The sequence below is a fragment of the Eublepharis macularius genome, chromosome 4 (assembly GCF_028583425.1).
Source record: "Eublepharis macularius isolate TG4126 chromosome 4, MPM_Emac_v1.0, whole genome shotgun sequence".
Taxonomy (NCBI): domain Eukaryota; kingdom Metazoa; phylum Chordata; class Lepidosauria; order Squamata; family Eublepharidae; genus Eublepharis; species Eublepharis macularius.
In genome coordinates this window covers 119,729,481-119,750,404 of record NC_072793.1, presented here as the reverse complement: position 1 = coordinate 119,750,404, position 20,924 = coordinate 119,729,481, and the positions used below count along the sequence as shown (strand labels likewise).

Here is a 20,924-nt window from a genome sequence, read left to right as displayed (position 1 = left end):
TTTCTTGCAGTAGACTAAGACAAATATTTTGATGGGTCGAAAGATGTGGAAAAGAAAAAAATGGTATCCAATAAGGAATAGAGCCTTACTGAGAGTCTTTCAACTGGGGCAAATTCCAGTTTCTCAGTGTACCCCAGCTAGGCAAAAACAATTCCCCCAAATGCATTGCACATTAGGTGTAACTGTTTAATTTCCAAAGCCAGTCAGTGAAATGAATAAGAAAAAGATACTGAATGAAAGGGCAGAGAAAATGAACACAAGCAGTTTGTGAGATTAATTCTAGTGTGAAAGTAAAAAAGGATCAAAACACTGCTATCTGAATATTAATGGTTTTCCTTAATTAACTAGCTACTAAATGTGCGTGCATAGCTGCTTTACCCACCTCTCCATGAAGTGAAATGGCACTGCATATAAAAGTAGCAAGCAATTATGATACTAACAACATGGTTGCATCAGATCTTGCCAAGAAATTCTGGATTTACAAGAGCTATCCTGATACCACTGGATGTTTTGAGCTGCTTATGACTGCCCACTTTTTTTAAAAAAAAGAGTGTTCACAATCAGCATTGGCAAGTATATTAAACTACATCCCAGAAGGCTCAGCCTGGTTGCAGCAAGGAAGGCTCAAGTACTGCAGGAGAGAGTGCTGCCCAGCAGAATACTTTTATAAGATGTGACCTCCGAAGCATCTACAGCTAATGAGACTGACAAGGCACAGCAAGGGATAAGCAGAAGACCTGCCAATCACGGGAAAGAGGAAGATGCCTAGTTAGCTGCAAAACTGTACTGATAAGGGCCCACTGAAGTGCCCTCTCTTGCTGTAAATTAGACGCTCTTGAAGAATTTAACCCATACAGCTCAGGCACTCTAACACAACGCTAGCATCCTGAAGAGGCCTATAAAGAGGAAATCCATGAGTTGTACAGTATTGGTTGGTGTCACAGATTAGAATCTTCTCCCAGCTTTAAGCTTCTACTTTTCTTCTTAAAAACCCAACAGACTGCAGTATCATGAATACACAAGTTCTCAAAAGCACTTTTGAAATACATTTGGGGACTTATTTTTAACCGCGTTCTCATACTTGGGCTGTTTCCTCACATCATTGAGAGAGAAAAATCATCTCCTTTGTCAAGCATGTCAATTTCCTCCTATCAAGTTGCTTCAGACAGTGCCTCCCTTGAAACTTTACACCTGCTAAAGTGGCAGAACCATCAACAATGATTCTTCTTTGCCCAGGCATGATGAGGGAAAGAGCTTAAGTCTACCTTAATATCTGAACTCATAAACCTACTCCTGTTTTCTTTTTTCCAGCTTCACATGGCCAAGTGTTCTATTTTGATACATATTCTGCCTATCTCACAAGTTCAAGGCATGTAGTGAGTTCAAAAATAGGTATAAAAAACTAGCAATTACTATATTCTCTTCTTGCTTAGACACTGGCGAGCCGCAACAAAAGTTTTACATGTTCTACAATGACCAGATTGGCAAGTTTTCAAGAAAGAGAAGGTTAACAGCCATGCAGAAACCAGAAGAGTTATAGAATTATGCAAATCAACAACATTCATGTGTAGAATTATTAAGAACCTCATTTATGTATAAAAATTTATTGTCCACCTTCCTGTATGCTCAAGACAGCTAAAATGCAGTTCATTAAAATGCAATCATATAACGGTACACAACTTTATAAGTGAAAGAGGGAATGCTCTTCCAAAAAGAACTGATCTGCACTGCTTACAAAATGATACCAAGAAAGATGCTCTGTGAACCTCCTCTAGAGGAGGGCTACAGCTGAGAATGCTCCCAGACCAGCTGAGGCAGCCTGTACCTGTAAGGCAGAGGACAATGACAGAAACTGTTCTGAGGCTTATGTAGGAAGAGATAAGTCCTTCAAATATTTGGGTCCTTGTTCATGAAGGTTCAGGTAGCCGGCTCAAGGATGACTCAGCCTTCCATCCTTCTGAGGACAGTAAAATGAGTACCCAGTTTCCTGGCAAACCACCCTGTAAAAAGTCTGCCAAGAAAACATTGTGATGTGACGTCCCCCTTTGGGTCAGCAATGACTCGGTGCTTGCACAGGGAACTACCTTTACCTTTAAATATGCACAGGTTTAGGCAGTTTGCAACTTTATAAAGCAAGGGAAGGGGGGCTTCTCAACCCACTGCAAACCTGTGCATTATCTCAGCTGTGATAAACTACCAGCTCTGACCTGGAATGTGAAGATTAAAAGCCAGAAGAACATTAACAAACAAATCAGGCAACTGTTCAGTGGTATCTGACGGCAAGCCATCTTCAATTACATCCAACAGGAACTGGACAAACTGGGAATTCAGGTGCTCTGTATGAAAGAGGAAAGTGGTTAGAAACAGTATTCTCAAAAAGTGACTTATTCTTTAACATTCAGCACTTGGAGAAAAAGTAAGCTGTAAGTTCAGCTACTAATTTGACAAAGCTGGATAGTATCTCATTTGGAGTTAAAGCCAGAGGACTAACAAGCCTAGTGAAGACATGAACAGGAACATGGTTAGTGAAATCCCTAAGAGACAATCAACAAGGCTGGTGACAGATCAGGGTCTATGGCCTAGGCCACTGTTAAACAGCTGCAAAGCAGCAGGGAAAAGGCTCAATTTGCAGTGGAGAATGAGCACTTAGTCTGTTCTTCCTGTTTGCTGCTTTCACCCTCACTGCTCCCTCCCTCCCTCCAGCCAAGGTTCCTGACAAAATGTTTGCTGCATTCAAGTGAAAGGCAGCTGGGACAGAGAGTGTTGAACGAAGCAGGAAGGAGAAAGCCAAAGCACTCTGTTCCATGGCAAATTGTGCTCTTCCTCAGTCCTGAGGCTTGGCACTGTGGAGTGGACTTCCTCCAAGAATCTTATCTGTTTGCTTGTAAACAGGTCTGTGAACAAGAGCCCCACAAGCAGGTACAGACCAAAGCTCCCATATAATAACTGTTTATCTAGCTGAAATTAAGTCTAATGATTAGCCACTAATTATTGCTTAATCTATTAGGAAAGCTCTGAACCCCATACAAAATAAGACTACCTACGATAATAGCTAGGCTCACACTAAGGAAAAGAAACACGCTTTTTTTAAAAAACAACCAAGAAAAACTTTAGAAAGAATGCTTCAAGGCTGCTCTTCCTTATATTCGGTAACAGTGTTTTATGGGTTCTTGTTTGTTGAGGAGTCTAAACTAGTGCAGACAATTCTCCTGATCTATTGCATGTGTATCCCACCCCTCCCTGCAAGGAACTCAGAGGGGCATACATGGGTCTCTACTCCTTTATATGCCCTCACATGGGTGGGAGGGGGAGCAGAGTCTGTCCCAAGGTGACCCCATGATTTTCACATTATTGTGCATTTGAACCTGGGTCTCCTAGGTTGTAATCTGACTTCTAACCACTTCACAACACTGCCTTATTTCTTTGAGCCCAGGGATACAAACCAACCCAAAACTTTCCACAAGTTAAAACAGAAAGTATATAACCTAACTATATTTGAACATCATGTAGATTCACAATGGAAAAAAATCAGTGCTATTATCAGTGCAATGCAAAATACTTCCATGACATCTGTATACATCTTTCCCCCTCTATTTCTTTAGAACGTATATCTATGCCTTGTACAAAGGAACTCAAAACACTCAAATGAGATCTTTCCATATCAATACAACACTAAATGGTATCCTTTTATTCTAATGTAGGATAGAAAATCACTGGGACCCATTGTTCCTGACCATCCCACACTTTAACAATTTTGGATCCTGCAAAAAGGGGGACTGAGTTTTGTAAATAAGGACCTCTTATTTCTCATAAACTTATTACAGCGGAATTCTACTTTTTTGATTAGGACGTGCATTCTGGTGGACTACAGAAATACTTAATGGTTAGCATAATTGAGGGAAGATGCAGAGCTCTTTTCCAGTTAGAGGTACAATAGTACAATACAGGGTCTGACTGGTCTCAATAAAACTAAACTGGATTATTTTGAACAGGCAAGTTTTCATTCTTTTGGATTTATAATTCAAAATGACTGAAAAGAGAATCCCAGTGCCATCTTACTTAAAAGTTAGTTGCATTAGAAGAGTATAATACTGTTTAGTACTGCACTGTCAGACTCTTTCTGTATTGTGGAGATCAACCACTTATCAGGCTGTCTCTCCCTAATTATAACTGTGTTTATTGCAAAAATTCTTCCATCCAGTTGCAGTTTATTGAGTAGAACTTCATTCTCACCATAATGATGATATGGCAGTGGTTCTCCCATAGAGAATATCATAGCCAGCACCAATGCAGAGTAGCACATCTTCTGATGGTCTGAAAAAGAATTCCAGCGCTTTGGTCATATTAACAATACGTGCTTTCGCCCTTCTTATAGACTTGGGTCAACATACAGATCAATTACTCAAGGCAAGTACTTGTCTTCTGTTCAGTCTCATCTACCTTCTTTCCCCCCGCAAGGCTATTTTTTCCTCCATTCAACACCAAGACTGAAATGCCAATTTAATATTATACAATACAAGCAAATCTGACTGCAGAGATTATTTCTACATTTGACAAAATGAAAAACTTCAACTACAAAGATGACTGAGTCATGACATCTGTACACATAAATATTATTTATTTATATTTATTTAAAACATTTATTAGCCACATTTCTATCTTCCAGGAACTCAAGGCGCCTTACAATATAAATAAAATAACAATCATAAAATGAATAAAACAAAGTTTAAAAATACCGTTTTGGACTGCCAAAATAAAATAAAAATGCCTTCAGCTGCCTCCTGAAGATTGGGCATACCTCTCTGAAGATCCTGTTTGTGGGACTGCTATGGAAAATGCCCTCTTGCATGTACCCACAGGTAAACATCTTTAGCTAATGGGACAGTTAGAAGACCCTCTCCCTATGGTCTTAATTCCTGGGGAGGAACATATGGAAGAAGATGGTTCTTCAGATACCGTGGTTCCAAGCACTGCAGGGCTTTTAAGGCCAAAATCAACACCATGAATTTTTCTTGGGAGCAGATTGGTAGCCAGTGTAATTGCTGTAATATCAGCATCACGTGCTCCCAATAGTTGGCCTTGACCAGCAGTCTAGTTGGAGCCCTCTGCACTAGCTGCAGCTTCTGTATGCTCTTCAAGGGTAGCCCCAAGTAAAGCACATTGCAATAACCCAATCTAGATGTAACTACGGCATAGATTACTGTGGGAAGATCTGAATGAGCCAGGGAAGGGTGCAGCTGGCGCATCAACCAAAGCTGGGCAAAAGCACTCCAAACCACTGCAGCCACCTGGCTTTCTAAGGTGACTGCTGTGGCGACCAGCACTCCCAAGCTGCTAACTTGGCTTTTCAAGAGAAGTGTAACCCTAAGACAGGAGAGACTGCAAATCCCTGGTCTGCCTTTCTACTAACCCAGAGAACCTCTGTCTTGTCAGGATTCAGACCATAAATAGCATGGAGGATAAGATTGGACCTTGTGGAACCACACAAGCAAATAGCCAAGAGGCAGAGCTATAAAAAAACCCATGCTGTTGAATTGAATCAAGAAACTGTCCCACTTTTAGTATGGATGTTACTTTCTAACAGGTCTGATTAGCTTCCTTCTCCAGGTTTTTTGCATCTAAAGAAATCATCTGACTTAACAGTGGGAATGATTTCTGCCTTATTATTGTGGTATCATCATCCATCAATATGATGCAGATGCAAAAAAATGTAATGGGGCAGTGGGAGGCAGAGACTGTTCACCCTGTTTCCCACTTCCTAATTACAGCACTTATTTTTGCTCCATGACATCAATGAATAATGAGATTGACTAGATGAGCTTGTGTAGTAAATTTCACTCAGATAAAAATTTAATTTTTTAACAAGCTAGAAAGGAGCACTCATTGAAAAAAATGAATAAAACATGAAATCTTATAAATGACAAGGAACAGCTGTAGAAAGGTAGATAGTTTTTCACCTAAAAAGAAAAAAAAATGAATAAATGTTTGGGATAAAAGAGAACATTCATACATCCTTAAAAATTGCTCATAGCCTGGTGTAGTGGTGAGATGAACGAGATCACAGACATTATCCAATCGGGACTGATGGCAGCTGTATGTACACATCTACTACTATACCATGGGTTGCACTGCTGAGCTTCAGCTTCTCTCATGGATTGCTTGGAAGCAAAACCCTAAAAAACCAGGCTATGGTAAGACCGGGAAAAAAGTCATGGTATACATTATTGCTGCATCTACAATGCCACATCTATCCCCCTTCTTTTTGCCTCCAAGTGAATGAGGAGCGTTCACCTGTATACTACCCAATGGTAGTTTTAGAAACTAGAAAAACACACGCATGTTAAGGCATTCTGCTGGCCTTCCACAACAGAGCTTATCTACGCATCAGAGATAAGGTTATTTTTCATCCTGGCAAGTAAATCCCACTAGAGCCTGATGATACTCTTTGAAGACTGGTAGAATATGGATCGATCTATCAGTCCACCAGGCTATTTTACAGTGAAGAGGAAAAGTTTAAATCTCTGTTCAAGCGCTCTGTTCACTTTCTGTGTCCCATTCATATGCAGAGTTGCTTGCCCCGGGCAGATGCTCTTTCTTGTCCAAAAAAATGGAAGGGAGAAACAGACTACAGACATGCTCTGTAGGTGCTCTATATGTCTACATCTATTTTTGCCCCAGTTTTCCTTCTTCACATCCGTTTCCACACTCCGGTATCCCTCTTGACTCCTCCCACAGGCCACAAACAGCTACTTGTGTACAAAAGTGTTCCTGTTTTAATCTAGGAAACATTGGAGGGCATGGGATCACTACAGTCTCCCATTCCTGCCACTCTCGACTCTCTCTTCTCCACTCCCTCCCCACCAAGTGGGCTTCTGACCCTGAAAACCTTGCTGCTGCTGCTGCTTCTTGATGGCTCATTATTACCACTTTTGCAGCGATAGTTTTTGTTAATGTTTTGGCTTAGTTTGCATTTCATTACTATTAGTCTAGTCATTTGTTATTGCTGGCCAAAGAATAAGGGTCCGTGACACACTGTTAGAACTCCTGTAAAATCCTGGTAATCTTTAACAAAGTAAAATTATAGTGATGTTCAGCAACGGCAGTGATATCCTTGACAGTAAACTTCACAATAACTTCACTTTTTGTATGACTATTAAAGTTGAAATCAAATGGAGTTTCTTGGGAGTAAGTCTCACTCAAAGGTCATGACACTTGTAAGCATTAACATGCATACAATCAGGCTGCTAATCTGGTTCTCTTATATAAATAGCGGCGCTACGAATGCACTTATACATGAGCTGCCAGCCTCTGCATACTTGCTTGCCTGACCCATGGGCATGGGGGCATAAGAGCAGCCCTGCTGGATCACACCAGTGGTCCGTGTAGTTCAGCATCCTGTTCCCCACAGTAACCAACCACTTACATTTCAGGGCCAGCAACAGGCCACAGAGGCCAAGGGCTTCTCCTGATGTTGCCTCCTGACACCGGTATTCAGAGGTTTACTCTCTCTGAATGTGGATGTCCCCCTTAGTCCTCATAGCTAGTAGCGGCTGATAGACCTAGCATTCCTGGATTTATCTAATTTCCTTTTAAAGCCATCCAAACTTGTGGCTATCGCTGCTACTTCCGGCAGTGAATGCCACATGTTAATCACTCACTGAGTAAAGAAGTGCTTCTTTTTGTCTGTTTTGCATCTATTGCCCATCAACTTTATTGAATGCCCTCAAGTTCTACTATCTTTGGAGAGGAAGAAAAAGTTCTCTCTATCCACTCATTGCCCCATGCATAATTTTATAAACTTCTATCACATTCCTCCTCAGTTGTCTTTTTTCTAAATTAGAAAGTCCTTTCTTTAGCCTTTCCTCAAAATGATCCAACCTCATAATCATCTTGGTTGCCCTCTTTTTTAGTTTTTCCAGCTCAGCAATGTCCTTTTGGTAACCACTACTGCACGCAATATTCCAGTATTACTGCACTGCTGTTCCAGTTGGCAGCAGAGGGTAGGACCCGAAGCAATGGGCTTAAATTACATGCACAAAGGTACCAGCTGGATATTAGGAAAAACTTTTTCATGGTCAGAGTAGTTCAAAAGTGGAATCAGCTGCCTAGGGAGGTGGTGAGCTCCCCTTCACTGGCAGTTTTCAAGAAGAGGCTGGATGAATATTTGTCAGGGATGCTTCAGGCTGATCCTGCACTGGGCAGGGGCTTGGACTAGATGGTCTGTATGGCCCCTTCCAACTCTATGATTCTACGATTCTAATGGGATTCCATGCTTAGGAATGCTGACACAACCTGCAGCTCTGTAACAATTGTGAACAAATGCCATATATTCAGCTGCTTGCCTGGGACAATTTTGGGGCTGAACACATCCTCAGAGGCAAGAAGCCTCTTTATTCCTTGTGCAGGTACCACAAGAAAATGCATGTACACACAGGCAGAGAGTATGGTAAACTGTAAAATACTGTATTTTTGTGAAGGTCTTCTGGAAGACAGAAAGAAATCAAACAGCAAGCCACTTCCCTGGCCCTCTATTCTATATCTGCCTCCATATAATACTCTATGCATCTGATTCTGCTTGGTAGATCTTTAGATTCTATTAAAAGACAAAGCAGGCTTTACAGGTCTCAGCACTGTCCTGCCCTTGGTATATAATAATGAATCTGAATGCCTATTTTTAATATATTATGTTTAAAGCATTATTTTCTTTCATTAAATACAAATAATGTAAGATCCAGTTATTCCAAGAACTACCTTGTTTTTACAGGTAATTTTGTGGTGGGATTGGCCTTTAAAGCTGGCTAATAAAAATAATGATTTACTGCCCTGCTCAGCCACTATTTGTGGGCCACTGGGTTCATTGTTTTTCAGCAGGTTTTATAAATTTAAGGTTAATGATTCAGTTAGCATCACTGCAGACAGTATTTATTTTTTATACTAGTCATGTACTGGGATGCCATGACGTTTCCCTGAAATCTGTACCCCCTAATCTTAGTATATAGGCACAGGCTGTGGTTGGTAGTAGCAACAGAGAGTGACAGTGACAAAAAGACACACTTGTTCTCAGAATGACATTACTTGTTCAGTATTCCAATGAATCCTACAAATTATATACTTTAACAAATCAGGACTTGTAAGAACAACTTATATGTCTTGGAACAATGTGACCTGATCTAACTTTATAATATCCATTAGGACAACATTACCAGTGTTAAGAACTGATAACTCTTTTGATATTACCATTTCATAGGATTTTGGACTGAACTGTTCAGTGTGAGCAGAAAGGCCCAGTACCTCAAAATATGACACGAGATTCCTTTCTTTATTTCATCCAGACACATAAATAAAAGGGAGAATATCTTGGTTTGCCCTGTTTCCAGAGTGCCTGTTTCATAGTTAATTGGAGGTTTACAATGATTGAAGCAGGATTAAAAGAGACTGCACTCCCCCTTAAACACTTAAGCTCATACCTATGATTTTGAAGTTCTTTTGTTGCTGTTTCTGTAGAATACATCTCTCCTCCCCCCACTCCTATAGATGGCCAAGTTTGGTTTCAAGTCACCAGAGATTTGGAAACATTCCAGGTGTGCATTTTTGCTGCCTTTCCAGTGCACATTTCTATCTCATGCATCAATCTGTCCCAGAGCCTGCTGGTACAGCACAATTTTCACTGGCAGTGTCTATATACATGAATGCTTCACAGAATCACAGCCACTGCCTTTCCTGAATCTTAATTAGTTGGCATGCTCTAGCAGGGGTTTATATAAGAAATGCTGCATAACAGGGCATATGGTCACAAAGAAACATGCTTTGTGCCAGATCGTTAAAGCAATGACAGACTTACAAAGCTGGGATATTATATATAGTGATGAATAATGCAGTAAAAGTCAAACCATTACTGTACAGATAATGCTTAGGTTATAAATTTTATGTGATGATTAACAGACAAGTACTTGGCCTTTGAAAAATATAGATTTGTCAATTTCTTTTCCCAACCTTTTAAATACCTCCATCAACTATTACTGCCAATCAAATAGACAAATATTACAGAATATGCTGAGATTAAGCCTGAAGAGCCTTTATAGGGTAGAGAGGCTCCATGTTTCAGACGCAGCAATGAACATGTGGACAGCACTATATAAATGTTTGTTAAGGATTTAGTTCCATGTTGAAATTAATGACATGTTTAGCTGAAAGAATGAATGCAACAGCAATGCATGTTAGGGGGGAAATTCTATGCTGGAAAGAAAAATGAAGTGTCAAACCGTACAATCTCTACTGTCATCATCTTAAGGAAGACCTGATGGTCGGTTGAGACTCCTCAGCTTTGCTTGTGGTGCAGCTGATAGAATCAGAGTGTCAGCCTAGGAAAAGAGCCTCAGATAAGAAGCTACAATTAGAAGTACAGAACTGATGAAGATTCTGGTATACTACACACACTATGATGTAAGCTACTGTTTGGAAATGAGTGGACTTCCTAAATAGGCAAACTGCAAACTCTGACATGTACATGACTACCAGGTGAACTTACCTTGTTCAGATTTCCTTCATTACATGTGAGTTTAACTCCTGATCAGATCATCTCAATGTTCCCTGGCAATTTTTTTCTAGAGCAAATGGTAGCACTAGCTGGTCTAAAAGCAGTAAGTGGCAGAGCTGCTTCTAACTTAACTGGAGGGCACCCCTCTCATTAGCAGAACAAAGACCATTTCCAGATGGTAAGATGGGGATGAAATGGAGAGGTTTCACAGTGTCTGGGATCAGACTTCTACTGGTGCTTATAGGAGGCAAAGCCACCATCATTAAGAAGCTGCTGGTTCCTCAGCACTTTGGCCAGGAATTAATTTATTTTGTTACATTTGTCTCTCATCTTTCTTCCATCATGGAATTCAATGACGTGTACACTGGATTCCTAGGAGGTCTCTCACTGAGGCACCAATCAAGCCCAGGCCTTCTTAGCTTCAGCAAAGTTGCTGCATCATGTGGCCTGTATCACGCCCCACCCCCAATAGTTTTCCCCATAGGGAATAATAGCCAAATTAACCTGGATTTCTGTGATCTATCCGAGCGGGATCAAAGAATCTATCCTGGGTTTTGGAAATCCCAGATTTTTCTCAGATCCCTCAATGCAAGATCCGGATTTCCTGGATTTTTTTGGTGCACATTCCTATTTAGCTTAACTGAAAAAAAGGACAGGCCTGTTCCTTTCCTACAATGCAGGGATATGTCAGATAGTGGTAACCTGCAGTAGAGAAAAGGGAAAAGGAAGGGCAAACAAATATCTGTACGTCATATATAGATTACAGAACTATAAACTATTCAATATGTATTAAATTCATCAACAACAACCCACAAGATCTGTTCTGCTCACCTAGTTTCTTTTAAGTAATAGGAACCACCTAGCAAATACCTCTAGGATGCAACAGTCTACCTTTGTGTTATGTGTTTCTGAGGATAACCAATAGTTCTAGGGGGAAAAACACACCAGCCAAATTAATTTTGAAGATACAATACTCTAATTCACTAGGGGAGTCTGGTGAAACCTGACAATACACACACAGCTGAGTCCAGTTTATGAAGGGCAGAGGTGTCTACAAACTGCATTTCCTACACTTTTGAGTTAACTTGTTCTGAACTTAACTACAGAATAACACTTCTGCCCAAGAATGCAACAAAGGAAGATTAGAGCTCTAGATGGGAATGAGGCCCAAGACACAGGACTGAGAGCAGAGCTGCATGTATATTTAACAGTAACTTGAGACAGTCTTCATAAAGGCTGGATTATAACAGAACTGTTCCAGTTAATGCTATCTTGCTGAGCTTTATTATAAGCTTCCCTAAAATACCATGTTAAGAGATTTGCAGGCCAGAAGCTTTTACAGGAAAGTGTCCAGGGAAAATAAAACTGTAGCATCTAGCAAAATCCTGGACATCAGCCAAGGTGACGGCATCAACACAAGAGAAGAGCATTATTTCATCAAAAGCATCCACAATCCATGCAGAGAATTTTAGCCCCCAGTGTTCCCTTAACATCAAGCAAGATTCTTGCGGAACACATGCATCTGGCTTGACAAGATTCCCAGTCACTTGAGAGTTGGCACGAAATGCTCTAGCCTCTGCCATCCGCAAAAGGGATTAGATACTTTGCAGTGTAACAGAAGATAGATCAGCCTCGACTCCCCAGTTCTTAGCACCAAAATAAGCTTCTATCACTTCAAGACTCAAGGTCATTTTTCATGAGAGATTCTGTTTACAGTTCTGTGACAGCAACTGGGGTGCGTGGGGGGGGGGGGGGAGAATGAACCGAAACACTGTATTGCAAAAGGAACAAGAAGGTAAAAGGAAGGATGTGGAAAAGATTTCACTATCCTTTACTATTTATTCATTGTCTTTGTGGCAATAGTCTCTTGTGACTTATTCTTTCCAATGCAGTGCCTACCGATGTGATCAGAAAGACTCCTGCACCGAGTATACGTAGCAATTAAGTCAATAGCAGCATTCAGACACTGGTGGCTAAATGAAGTGCTGTTGTCCAGAATTAAACAGCAAGGCAAAGATATACAGTGGTGAACACTGCCCCTAATACATGCACATGCAAGTTGAATGCTCAAACTGGAAAGAAATACGAACTGGACATACCATGCAGAAAGTTGATATATCAAAAAAAATTTTAAAATTACCATTATGCCCATGATTGGACCTCTAGGTCCAACATTTTTTTAGAATTGTATTCCAATGGCTGAGAGTCTTTAAAACTGTATTTTAATAGCTATGAGTCTATTTGTAGCCAAGTTTTGGCTGAAGTGAGTAAACAAATTAGAGCAACTGCATAATAATTAATGCCAATTGGAAAGAAAGCTGCTGCCAATCCCAAAAAGCTAGAGGCAGAATCCCAAATACTAAACTGTTCCATTTAAAGGGATATAATGGAGAAGCTAGGGCCACCGACAGCAGAAGATGCCTTTCATGTTATGGGTGATCTAAAGTAGATTCCCAAGTTCCACAAGTACAACTGTTTCTGTGGGATAGGCAGGGAGGATTAAGTTATCAGATCCTTCTCTGGCAAGTTGAGAGAATCTTAACATTTAAAAAGCACACTCAAATGTCCTCTGGACATCTCAGCAATGGGTAAAGAAAGGAATTCCTCTGAGAGAAGTGTTGAGTACGACAGAAAAATTTCATCCAGAATGAAATAAATTAGAGATGGATGCAACAGGGCTTATATTTAGATAACAAGAAGCCTGGAATAACTTTACCATACAGGCAAGTTTCCCACTAGAGTGAACAGTCAGAGCTCTGCCATCAAGTACGGCCATCTTAACTGGCAGAAAGAAATTGCATAGAGACTTTTGCATGCCAAGAGATAAATGCTAGCCCTTCAGGTCCTATGGGATAAAATACTGTGATATTTATTTATTTAAAACATTTCTATGCTGTCTTTCTACCCAAACAGGGGCCCCAAGGCAGCTAACATCAAGACAGGTTTTAAAACATTAAAAGAGTATTTAAAATGCATATGTAAAATATTTAACAATGCAATAACAAATTAAGACATACAAATATAAACCAACCAGGAGGCAGGCCAGTAAGAGATTACTGGGGTATGCCAAATGAAAAAGAAAAGTTTTCACTTATTGGTGGAATGACAGAGAAAGACAAGCAAATCTCCTGAGGAGGGAGTTCCAAAGTTTTAGCACCATGGCCATCACCTAGCCTTAGATGGCAAGGGCACACAAAACAAGGCCTACAAAGATGACCAAGATGGACAGGTAGGTTCACACAGGAGAAGACAGTCCTTAAGGAATTCTGGCCCCAAGCCATACTGGGCTTGACAAGTCAATACCAGTACCATGAATTGGGCCCAGAAGCAAATGGGGAGCCAGTGTAGATGGAACAAGACTGGAGTGATACGGTCCCTCCAACTCATTCAAGTCAACATTCTCGTTGTAGCATTCTGTACCAAGTACAGCTTCCAGACAGTCTTCAGGGAAACCCTGTAGACTAGATGGCAAAAGGCAGAACAGCAGTATTTCATCACCACACTCTGAAACCTACCTTCAAGGAAGGACTGAAACCACTGCAGAACAGAGCTTACCTGTCCCATCCATTGGATGGGATTTAAATCAAGATTATTTCAGTCATCCATAAGGCTTTCAGTCTCCTAATATATCTTTTGAAAAATCATAGAAGCATAGGGTTAGAAGGGACCTCCAGGGTCATCTAGTCCAACCGTCTAGCATGCATACAAATGGAACCATATTGATCTGTAGCTAAGCACCTTTATATGGTTTTAAATACCAACTCAAGACTTCTACAAAGTAGCCCAAAGTCCTTTCCTATCATATAACATTTTTTGCTTAGAAACAGATGCAATTATGAAATTAAAAATTTGTAAGGATACTGTAAGGATACTGAGCATTATCACTTATTGGAAAACTAAGGACCCAGAACCTTCCAGAAGCCAAGGGATATTCTATTCCTTAATGAGATGGAAATTACATTTCCATCCTATTTGGTTGACATACTCTTAAGTATTCATTCTCTGCACAATGTATGCCTGTTGTATCATTATAACTTTTTACTTCTAAAATCATATTCTTGCCTTAATTTGTAACATAGAAAAACATGTATTTGATAAAAAGAGTTGTAGGTTCAGTTCTAAGAGCTCCTTACAGACCATAGCACATTTGTATTAAATCCAGATTTTTAAGCAACTTATTTTTCTAAAAGATATTAAACAAAATCAAGGGGTTTTGTTTTTAAAAAATCAATTTTAAATGAGTTTCAAATAGATTTATTTTCCCACCCACTCACCATTGCACTAGACAGCAACAGACTGCTGGGCTAACCCAATGCCAGTAAGTTTACACTCAGCAGTGGAACGAGAGAAATGGACTATAGATACAGCCCACTAGGATGGCATAATGGACTTCTTTCCCTGAGATATGCATGTTTTCCCCATCAAAGCCAGACAACAGACAGAATCTTAAGAGATTCAAATTAGCAGCACTTGGTGGCAATAAACAAACTGCAGATTTAATTTATTCAATCTCCTGCATATTTTATATATTGAAGAGCAAAAACATCTCAGCCTGAATTAAAAAAAGACCCTCTGTTGTCTAATAAAGGAGCTTCCAAATTTATGAAAGCAAAGCTTTGGAGAAGAAAACATGAAATCTGGCATGAAGTCCCCCAGGAGATCAAGGCTTACCACCTCACACCAGAGACTCCCTTCCCTACATAGGCCCTCAACTGGAATTTTAGCTTCTCTTTTCTTCCCTTCGACCTTACACTATCCTCCCTAGTTCCAAGTTCCCTTCCCCTTATTTTTCAGACTTATTTACGTAGAATAATTATATACTGCTTTTCTCCCCTAAGGGTCCCAAAGTGGCTTACACAAAAGAAAACATATAAATAAGCCAAACAGACAAAAACAGTGTCTCTTGGGTTCGCTGTAATTCAGCAGATGGGTCATCAGATGGCACTGGCTACAATCCACAGCCTAAGAGCCGAAAGGGCCAAGAGCCTTTTGACTTGTGCCCAGTGGCTCATGCCCCTGGCTAAGCCCAAGCTTTATGGTTTCCTGCAAGCAGCCCAGATGGAACTCAGCTACAGCTTAACCTACACACATGCATGCATGCACACCCCTATAGCAATATACATTCTCAGCTGTTACCCTTCTCTCCTCTCTTAATCAGAAATATATACCATTCCCTTCCCCAAAGACATATACAGATTCAGACACCCATTGTTCCCCCTCTGAGTGAGGAGAGAAAGTACAAATTTCTCCTTGACATTATTGTCAAAGTTTGCTCACAAAGACTTCCATGCCTCCAAACTCATCTGGGCCGTCGTCACACGGGCTTTTATTTAGCGCTAAAATGGCGCTATTTCCCGGCAAACACCCACCTTATTCCAACACTGTAGCGATTTTCTCTCTTCTGCTTTGTGCTTGATAGTCGCACTATTTTGTGCCTCAGTGTGAATGCCTCACATCGATGTATTTCACCTCGCAACGTCCTATGCCCTCCCTTCAATCCCAGAATCCATTTCTTCCTGCGACTCCCCTTTTTTTAATTTTATTATGTCCTTATAACGCCATAACGACATAACACAATGCAAACTTTCTGCTGAAGTAAAAATGACTCAATCGCCATGGCAGAGTCTTCAGCGATGGGGATCACGTCGGACAGGGAGTTTTCTGTGGGCAAAGGGCTATTTATATAATTTCAAAGTTGGAAAAACAAAAGGGTCGTAATGTTTTGCTCTAACGGAATGTTTATATGCTGTTATTCCGTTATAGCGGAATTAAACGCCAGAATAATAAAAAAAAAAGGGGGGGGGAGGAGCTGCTTCTGCGCGGTTAGAGAGAACAGAACAGAGTGCTTCGGTGTGGACAGCTGGTGGCGCGAAGAGCCATTAGTTGACCCAAAGAAACGTTACTGTGCTGGTAACAGGTAGGATGCTATATGCTGTAAATTTAATGGAAGAGATGCCCGTGTGACGACGGCCCTGGTTCTCTTCAACTATCATTTGTTGCTTCTTCAGTATTATTTGAGATGGGCAGCAGGATTTATTTCCTCATCTCCTTCACTTAACTTGTCTCCTTATTTAAATTTCAGTCTTGACAACAACCTGCTCCTATTTGATAGCAAGAATTCATCTCTCTCATCAACCTCAATTTCTTTCAACTGCATGTCTCACCAGACTCTTGCATTAGTGGATTAGATCACTGTCAAAACACTGATCTCTGTTTTCACCTGACTTTGTAAGCCAATCCTTAAAACTTCACAGTATCTGGACAAGAATACTTCAGAAAAGGTGCATCTCTGAATGCATGCCTCACCTTGTGTATGAGTCTGCATGTCTCGGGCCAGCTCCATTGGCAAGACAGAATTCACCAGAGCAGATATCAGGGCAGCATCCAAGTTGCACATTGCTCCAAAGCACTTAAGAAGCAGCAGTCGTAATGGGACCCTGTGCTCCTAAAAATAAAAAGGCCTTCAATCACTAAACCACCAGCTTCAAATATTTTCAAGTTTGCTTTGCACTGCAGTAACAAAATCAAATAGTCAGTTTAAAAACTGCTCTTAGCATAGCAATCGTAACTGAGCACAACTAGTAGTTCTAAGTAAGCAAGCCAACATGGAGGTTGGCATCAAGTTTTAGGATTTCAGAAATAGAGATTCAACAGAGAACCAATTGTAATTTAAATGCCAGGTTTTACTACTGCTTTTTGTCCTAGTACTGACAGATAAAATAGTAGACGCTGTTATCCTTCTCTGACACAATACTGAATATATACTGTCATAATCTTTGCTGCCAAACTGTCAACCATCAATAGGCAATACCAGGCAGTTTGCATTAGGTCATTACTCATTACCTACTTTCCAGAGCCTTTAATCAGACATTCTTTGGATTCCTCTTAAATCATGTTTATGCACAAATACAAATGCATGATTATTAACAAATGTAAATGCTGAGAAGTGAACTGTTCTGAGAAGTCAATTTAACCACAAATAATCCAGAAAAACAACAGTCCATTCTTAACTCATTCTCAGTTTGTTATCCTAAATAGACAAAAATTCCTCTTCAAAATTCCGCCATCAGTTACGCCGGATCTTATAGTCATGTGATACTTCATCCCCTTTGTGACACAGTATTACCCCGCTCTAAAAGTTTGCTTTGTTGCTAACTGGCCTGCTAGCTCAGGATCATTTTGAAACTATGGACTACGCAATGAGGTACCTGTAGCTCCACCCAGTTTTTCTATCCAGTTTCAGCCATGCTGTCTTCCCAATTCTTCATCCAAGTCATTAATGGAAACAGCATCAAAACATCTCTGACCCCTTTGGAACATTTCTGGATGCACATCAGCATATCCCCTTTATGTTGATCCACATTACCCCAAGTCATGACAACATTAGAACACACAAGGATCAACACAAGGTTTGGGATGAAAGTATAAACAGCCACATTAACACTGCCTTGTGGATAACTGAAAATGCTTATGCTTCCCATCTGCATTCTATCAGACTCCAATTCCCTCTTTTAGATTCACTGCTAATAAATAAGTAAGACCTCATTCTCGACTACCCTGATAATTTCTGGTTCACCCGAGTGGGCTCTCAAACACACTGCCAGATATCTTCATTCTGTGCTCTGGATTTTTAATAAAGAGATGTTTAAATAGAAAGAGGCAATTAAGGCTGCTGCAGCACCAAAGCTAGGGGAGGGAGGGAGACTAAAGGACAGCAGCTTATCTAGGCCAGGCTGTTGTTGCAACATGCCCTCAGAATGGGATGGTAAAGAGAATGTTTCTATAGGCACCAAAGGCAAACTCCCACATGTTCCTCTGCATACTTTATTTCCTTCCTTTGTCCCAGGGAAGTCTCTTCATAACCTAATTTCAAACCCAAAGCTGTTTACCAATGCACAGATGTGCCTCAATTAAGAGAAGCACAGGAACAGCCTGCTTATGTTCCCAAGGCATTCTCCGAAGTCCTTCCTCTAGATGACAGCAAAGCTGCTGCTTCTATTCCTCGGTGGAGCTTTTGTTTTTAAAAAGGGCAACTAGCTTGCCCTTCAAACTGCTAGCTGGGACTCTGCTATTCCTTATGTCTTCCACTGTAGGCTGGTGCCTGTGACCCAGATAAGGATTGTTTTCATGCACTCTCTCTTCCTGGGGCAGGAGATCCACATAATAAACTCTGGAAATAAGTAGAACACTGATTTTGATTTATTTACATAACAAATATTCTAATTCTATTGAATAGAGCCACATTCCCTGTTTCTTCTCTTGTTCCTACTCTTTTGGACAACTGATCATATCATTGAGTACTGCTGTCTTCAGTTGTCTGCTGATGAAACTTGCTAAGCATTCAGTTGAGAATACACCTAGGAAAAGGAATGTGGGCTGGGGGAACCTTTCTGCTAACATTCTGTCCCTTGTATTCGCATTCACCTACTCTAGCCAGAAAAAAAATTCCACAAGCACATGTGAACAAGAAAGCACATGTGAGCAAAGATTGCTACAGCGGCTTAGAATATAAGTTTCCCAATATTCAGTTTACAAGTATATAGAATGTAGTCTCATACCATTTGATAATAGGTTACAAGTGACAAAATGGATTCAAATTCATTTTTCTTACACATCTTCTTGCAAACTTCAGGATCTGCATCTGTCTGAACACATAGATGGAAAAATCAGTTTTCTGCTATGACAAAAACTGTGGATTGTTTGATGGTGAGCAAACTACAGGCACATTCCAAACTCTGTTTGGAATGCAAAACTGATCTTGATTTTATGGGACAAGTACAAAAAATAATTATTCTGTGTGTGGCAACTGCTGTTTCTGGCTTCCTCTCACAGCAACAGAACAATAATTTTTCCAGCCAAGGAACATCATTTTTAGTTCAGGAACACAGAAATTTGGAGGGGGAACCCCCATATTTGGGGATAATTCATGCAGTAAACTATAACTTTAAGAGTGTAAAGCACAGGGTATACAGAAGATAAAATGTTAAATTTATGAAACTAAAGAAGATGCCTTAATTTACTCAAACAATAGCTGAAGCATACTCTTATTATTAGAGAGTGGACAGCAAACTTCATATACATTAGTTTTTGCCAGCTGGTAAAAGAGGAATAAAATTTTAAAACAGACGCTGCTAACATTGCAGTATACAAAGGGATATTTAATTAGCTGGACTTAGAGAAATGCAAAGAACTAGGCATCTAGTTCTGCATGCCCAAGGAAGTTTTGTGGAATGTGTTTGTTGAACAGCAGCCTTCCCCCTCCCCAACTGCTCATGGCCAGTCTCTTCTGAAATTGAAGGGAGTTGTGGTATGGCATGAAGGGATGCCATCTAAAGTTAAAAATTTCTAACAAGTCCTTGGGTACATTTAAAATAGCTATCTGAACCAACAAAGAGGCAAACTTCAACATTACTATACTGAAGCAGAAAAGAAACCAATAAGGAAAAACACCTCATTATGTTAATTAAATCATGAGGATATTCAGTTAAAAGTTTAATCTTTTAATAACTCTTCAATAATAATTCACTACACACAGTAAGCAGCTATCTTATGCACACTACCTGAAATAAGCCCTACAGAATTCAGTGGAACTGTTTGCTCAAGATGGACGAGGTTGATTCCTTAAGTCTCCCTTTCTGTTGCAGTCCCACAACCCTCCCAAAATATGCAGCATTGTTCGGGTGGGTCTCAAACCACTACATGATACGAGTTACACGAGGCTAGACAAGTGTCTAGAATCATGTCTGTCCCCACCTGTCCATGTCTATTTTACCCCGGGTGAACTCATGTCCTATAGCCCTAGTCCGTGCATGTCTTGGGTAACTGGTGTAGTCATAATCAGCAAGTCGTCATTGCAGAGTGTCGATTTTGGGCAGCTTCCACTTCCCTCTCCCCACTTTTTACACTTAGATCCAGCTTACACCCAAACTGTTTTGCCTTTAATACGGCATGTTTTAAATTCTCCTGTTTTCCAGTTGATGCCACTGCCTCCCTACTCGTCCTTCCTGCATTCTCCTCCCTCTGTAACTTTCTCCTCCTCCTCTTCATGCAGTGTCTTCAGTTGGGATAAGGAGAAGATGGGAAGAAAGATTGTGCCTCTAATATGACCTCCCCAAGGTCTAAAATCTTCCAAATTTGCAGGAGACCTACTCCTCACTGTCCTCTAAAGACCTCCCAAGTTTCAGGGAGATTGAACCCTGGGAAAGGCATGATAGATGGGTTTCCCCAGTTACAGACATTTTCTCTCCACAATAGTAAAAAACGGGATGGCTGATGGTACCTTCTTTGGGGGGGCCTAAAATGGCTCCCCAAGGTCCAATCACCCTGAAATTTGAGAGTCTTTAGAGGACAGTTAGCAGTAGGTCCCCTGAAAATGTTGTAGATTTAT

General features: G+C 40.5%; 1 protein-coding gene across 2 annotated transcripts in view; it reads right to left on the bottom strand.

Moving 5' to 3' along the window:
* NCKIPSD (NCK interacting protein with SH3 domain) overlaps positions 1-20,924 on the bottom strand; it is a 127,148-nt gene that overhangs the window by 9,676 nt on the left and 96,548 nt on the right. For both annotated transcript variants that reach the window (XM_054978471.1, XM_054978472.1), the window contains exons 7-10: positions 19,096-19,182; positions 16,844-16,982; positions 4,234-4,314; positions 2,208-2,336 (exon numbers count right to left, since the gene is read on the bottom strand). In XM_054978471.1, the coding sequence (XP_054834446.1) occupies positions 2,208-2,336; positions 4,234-4,314; positions 16,844-16,982; positions 19,096-19,182 (436 nt within the window). The remainder of the gene's footprint in view (positions 1-2,207; positions 2,337-4,233; positions 4,315-16,843; positions 16,983-19,095; positions 19,183-20,924) is intronic.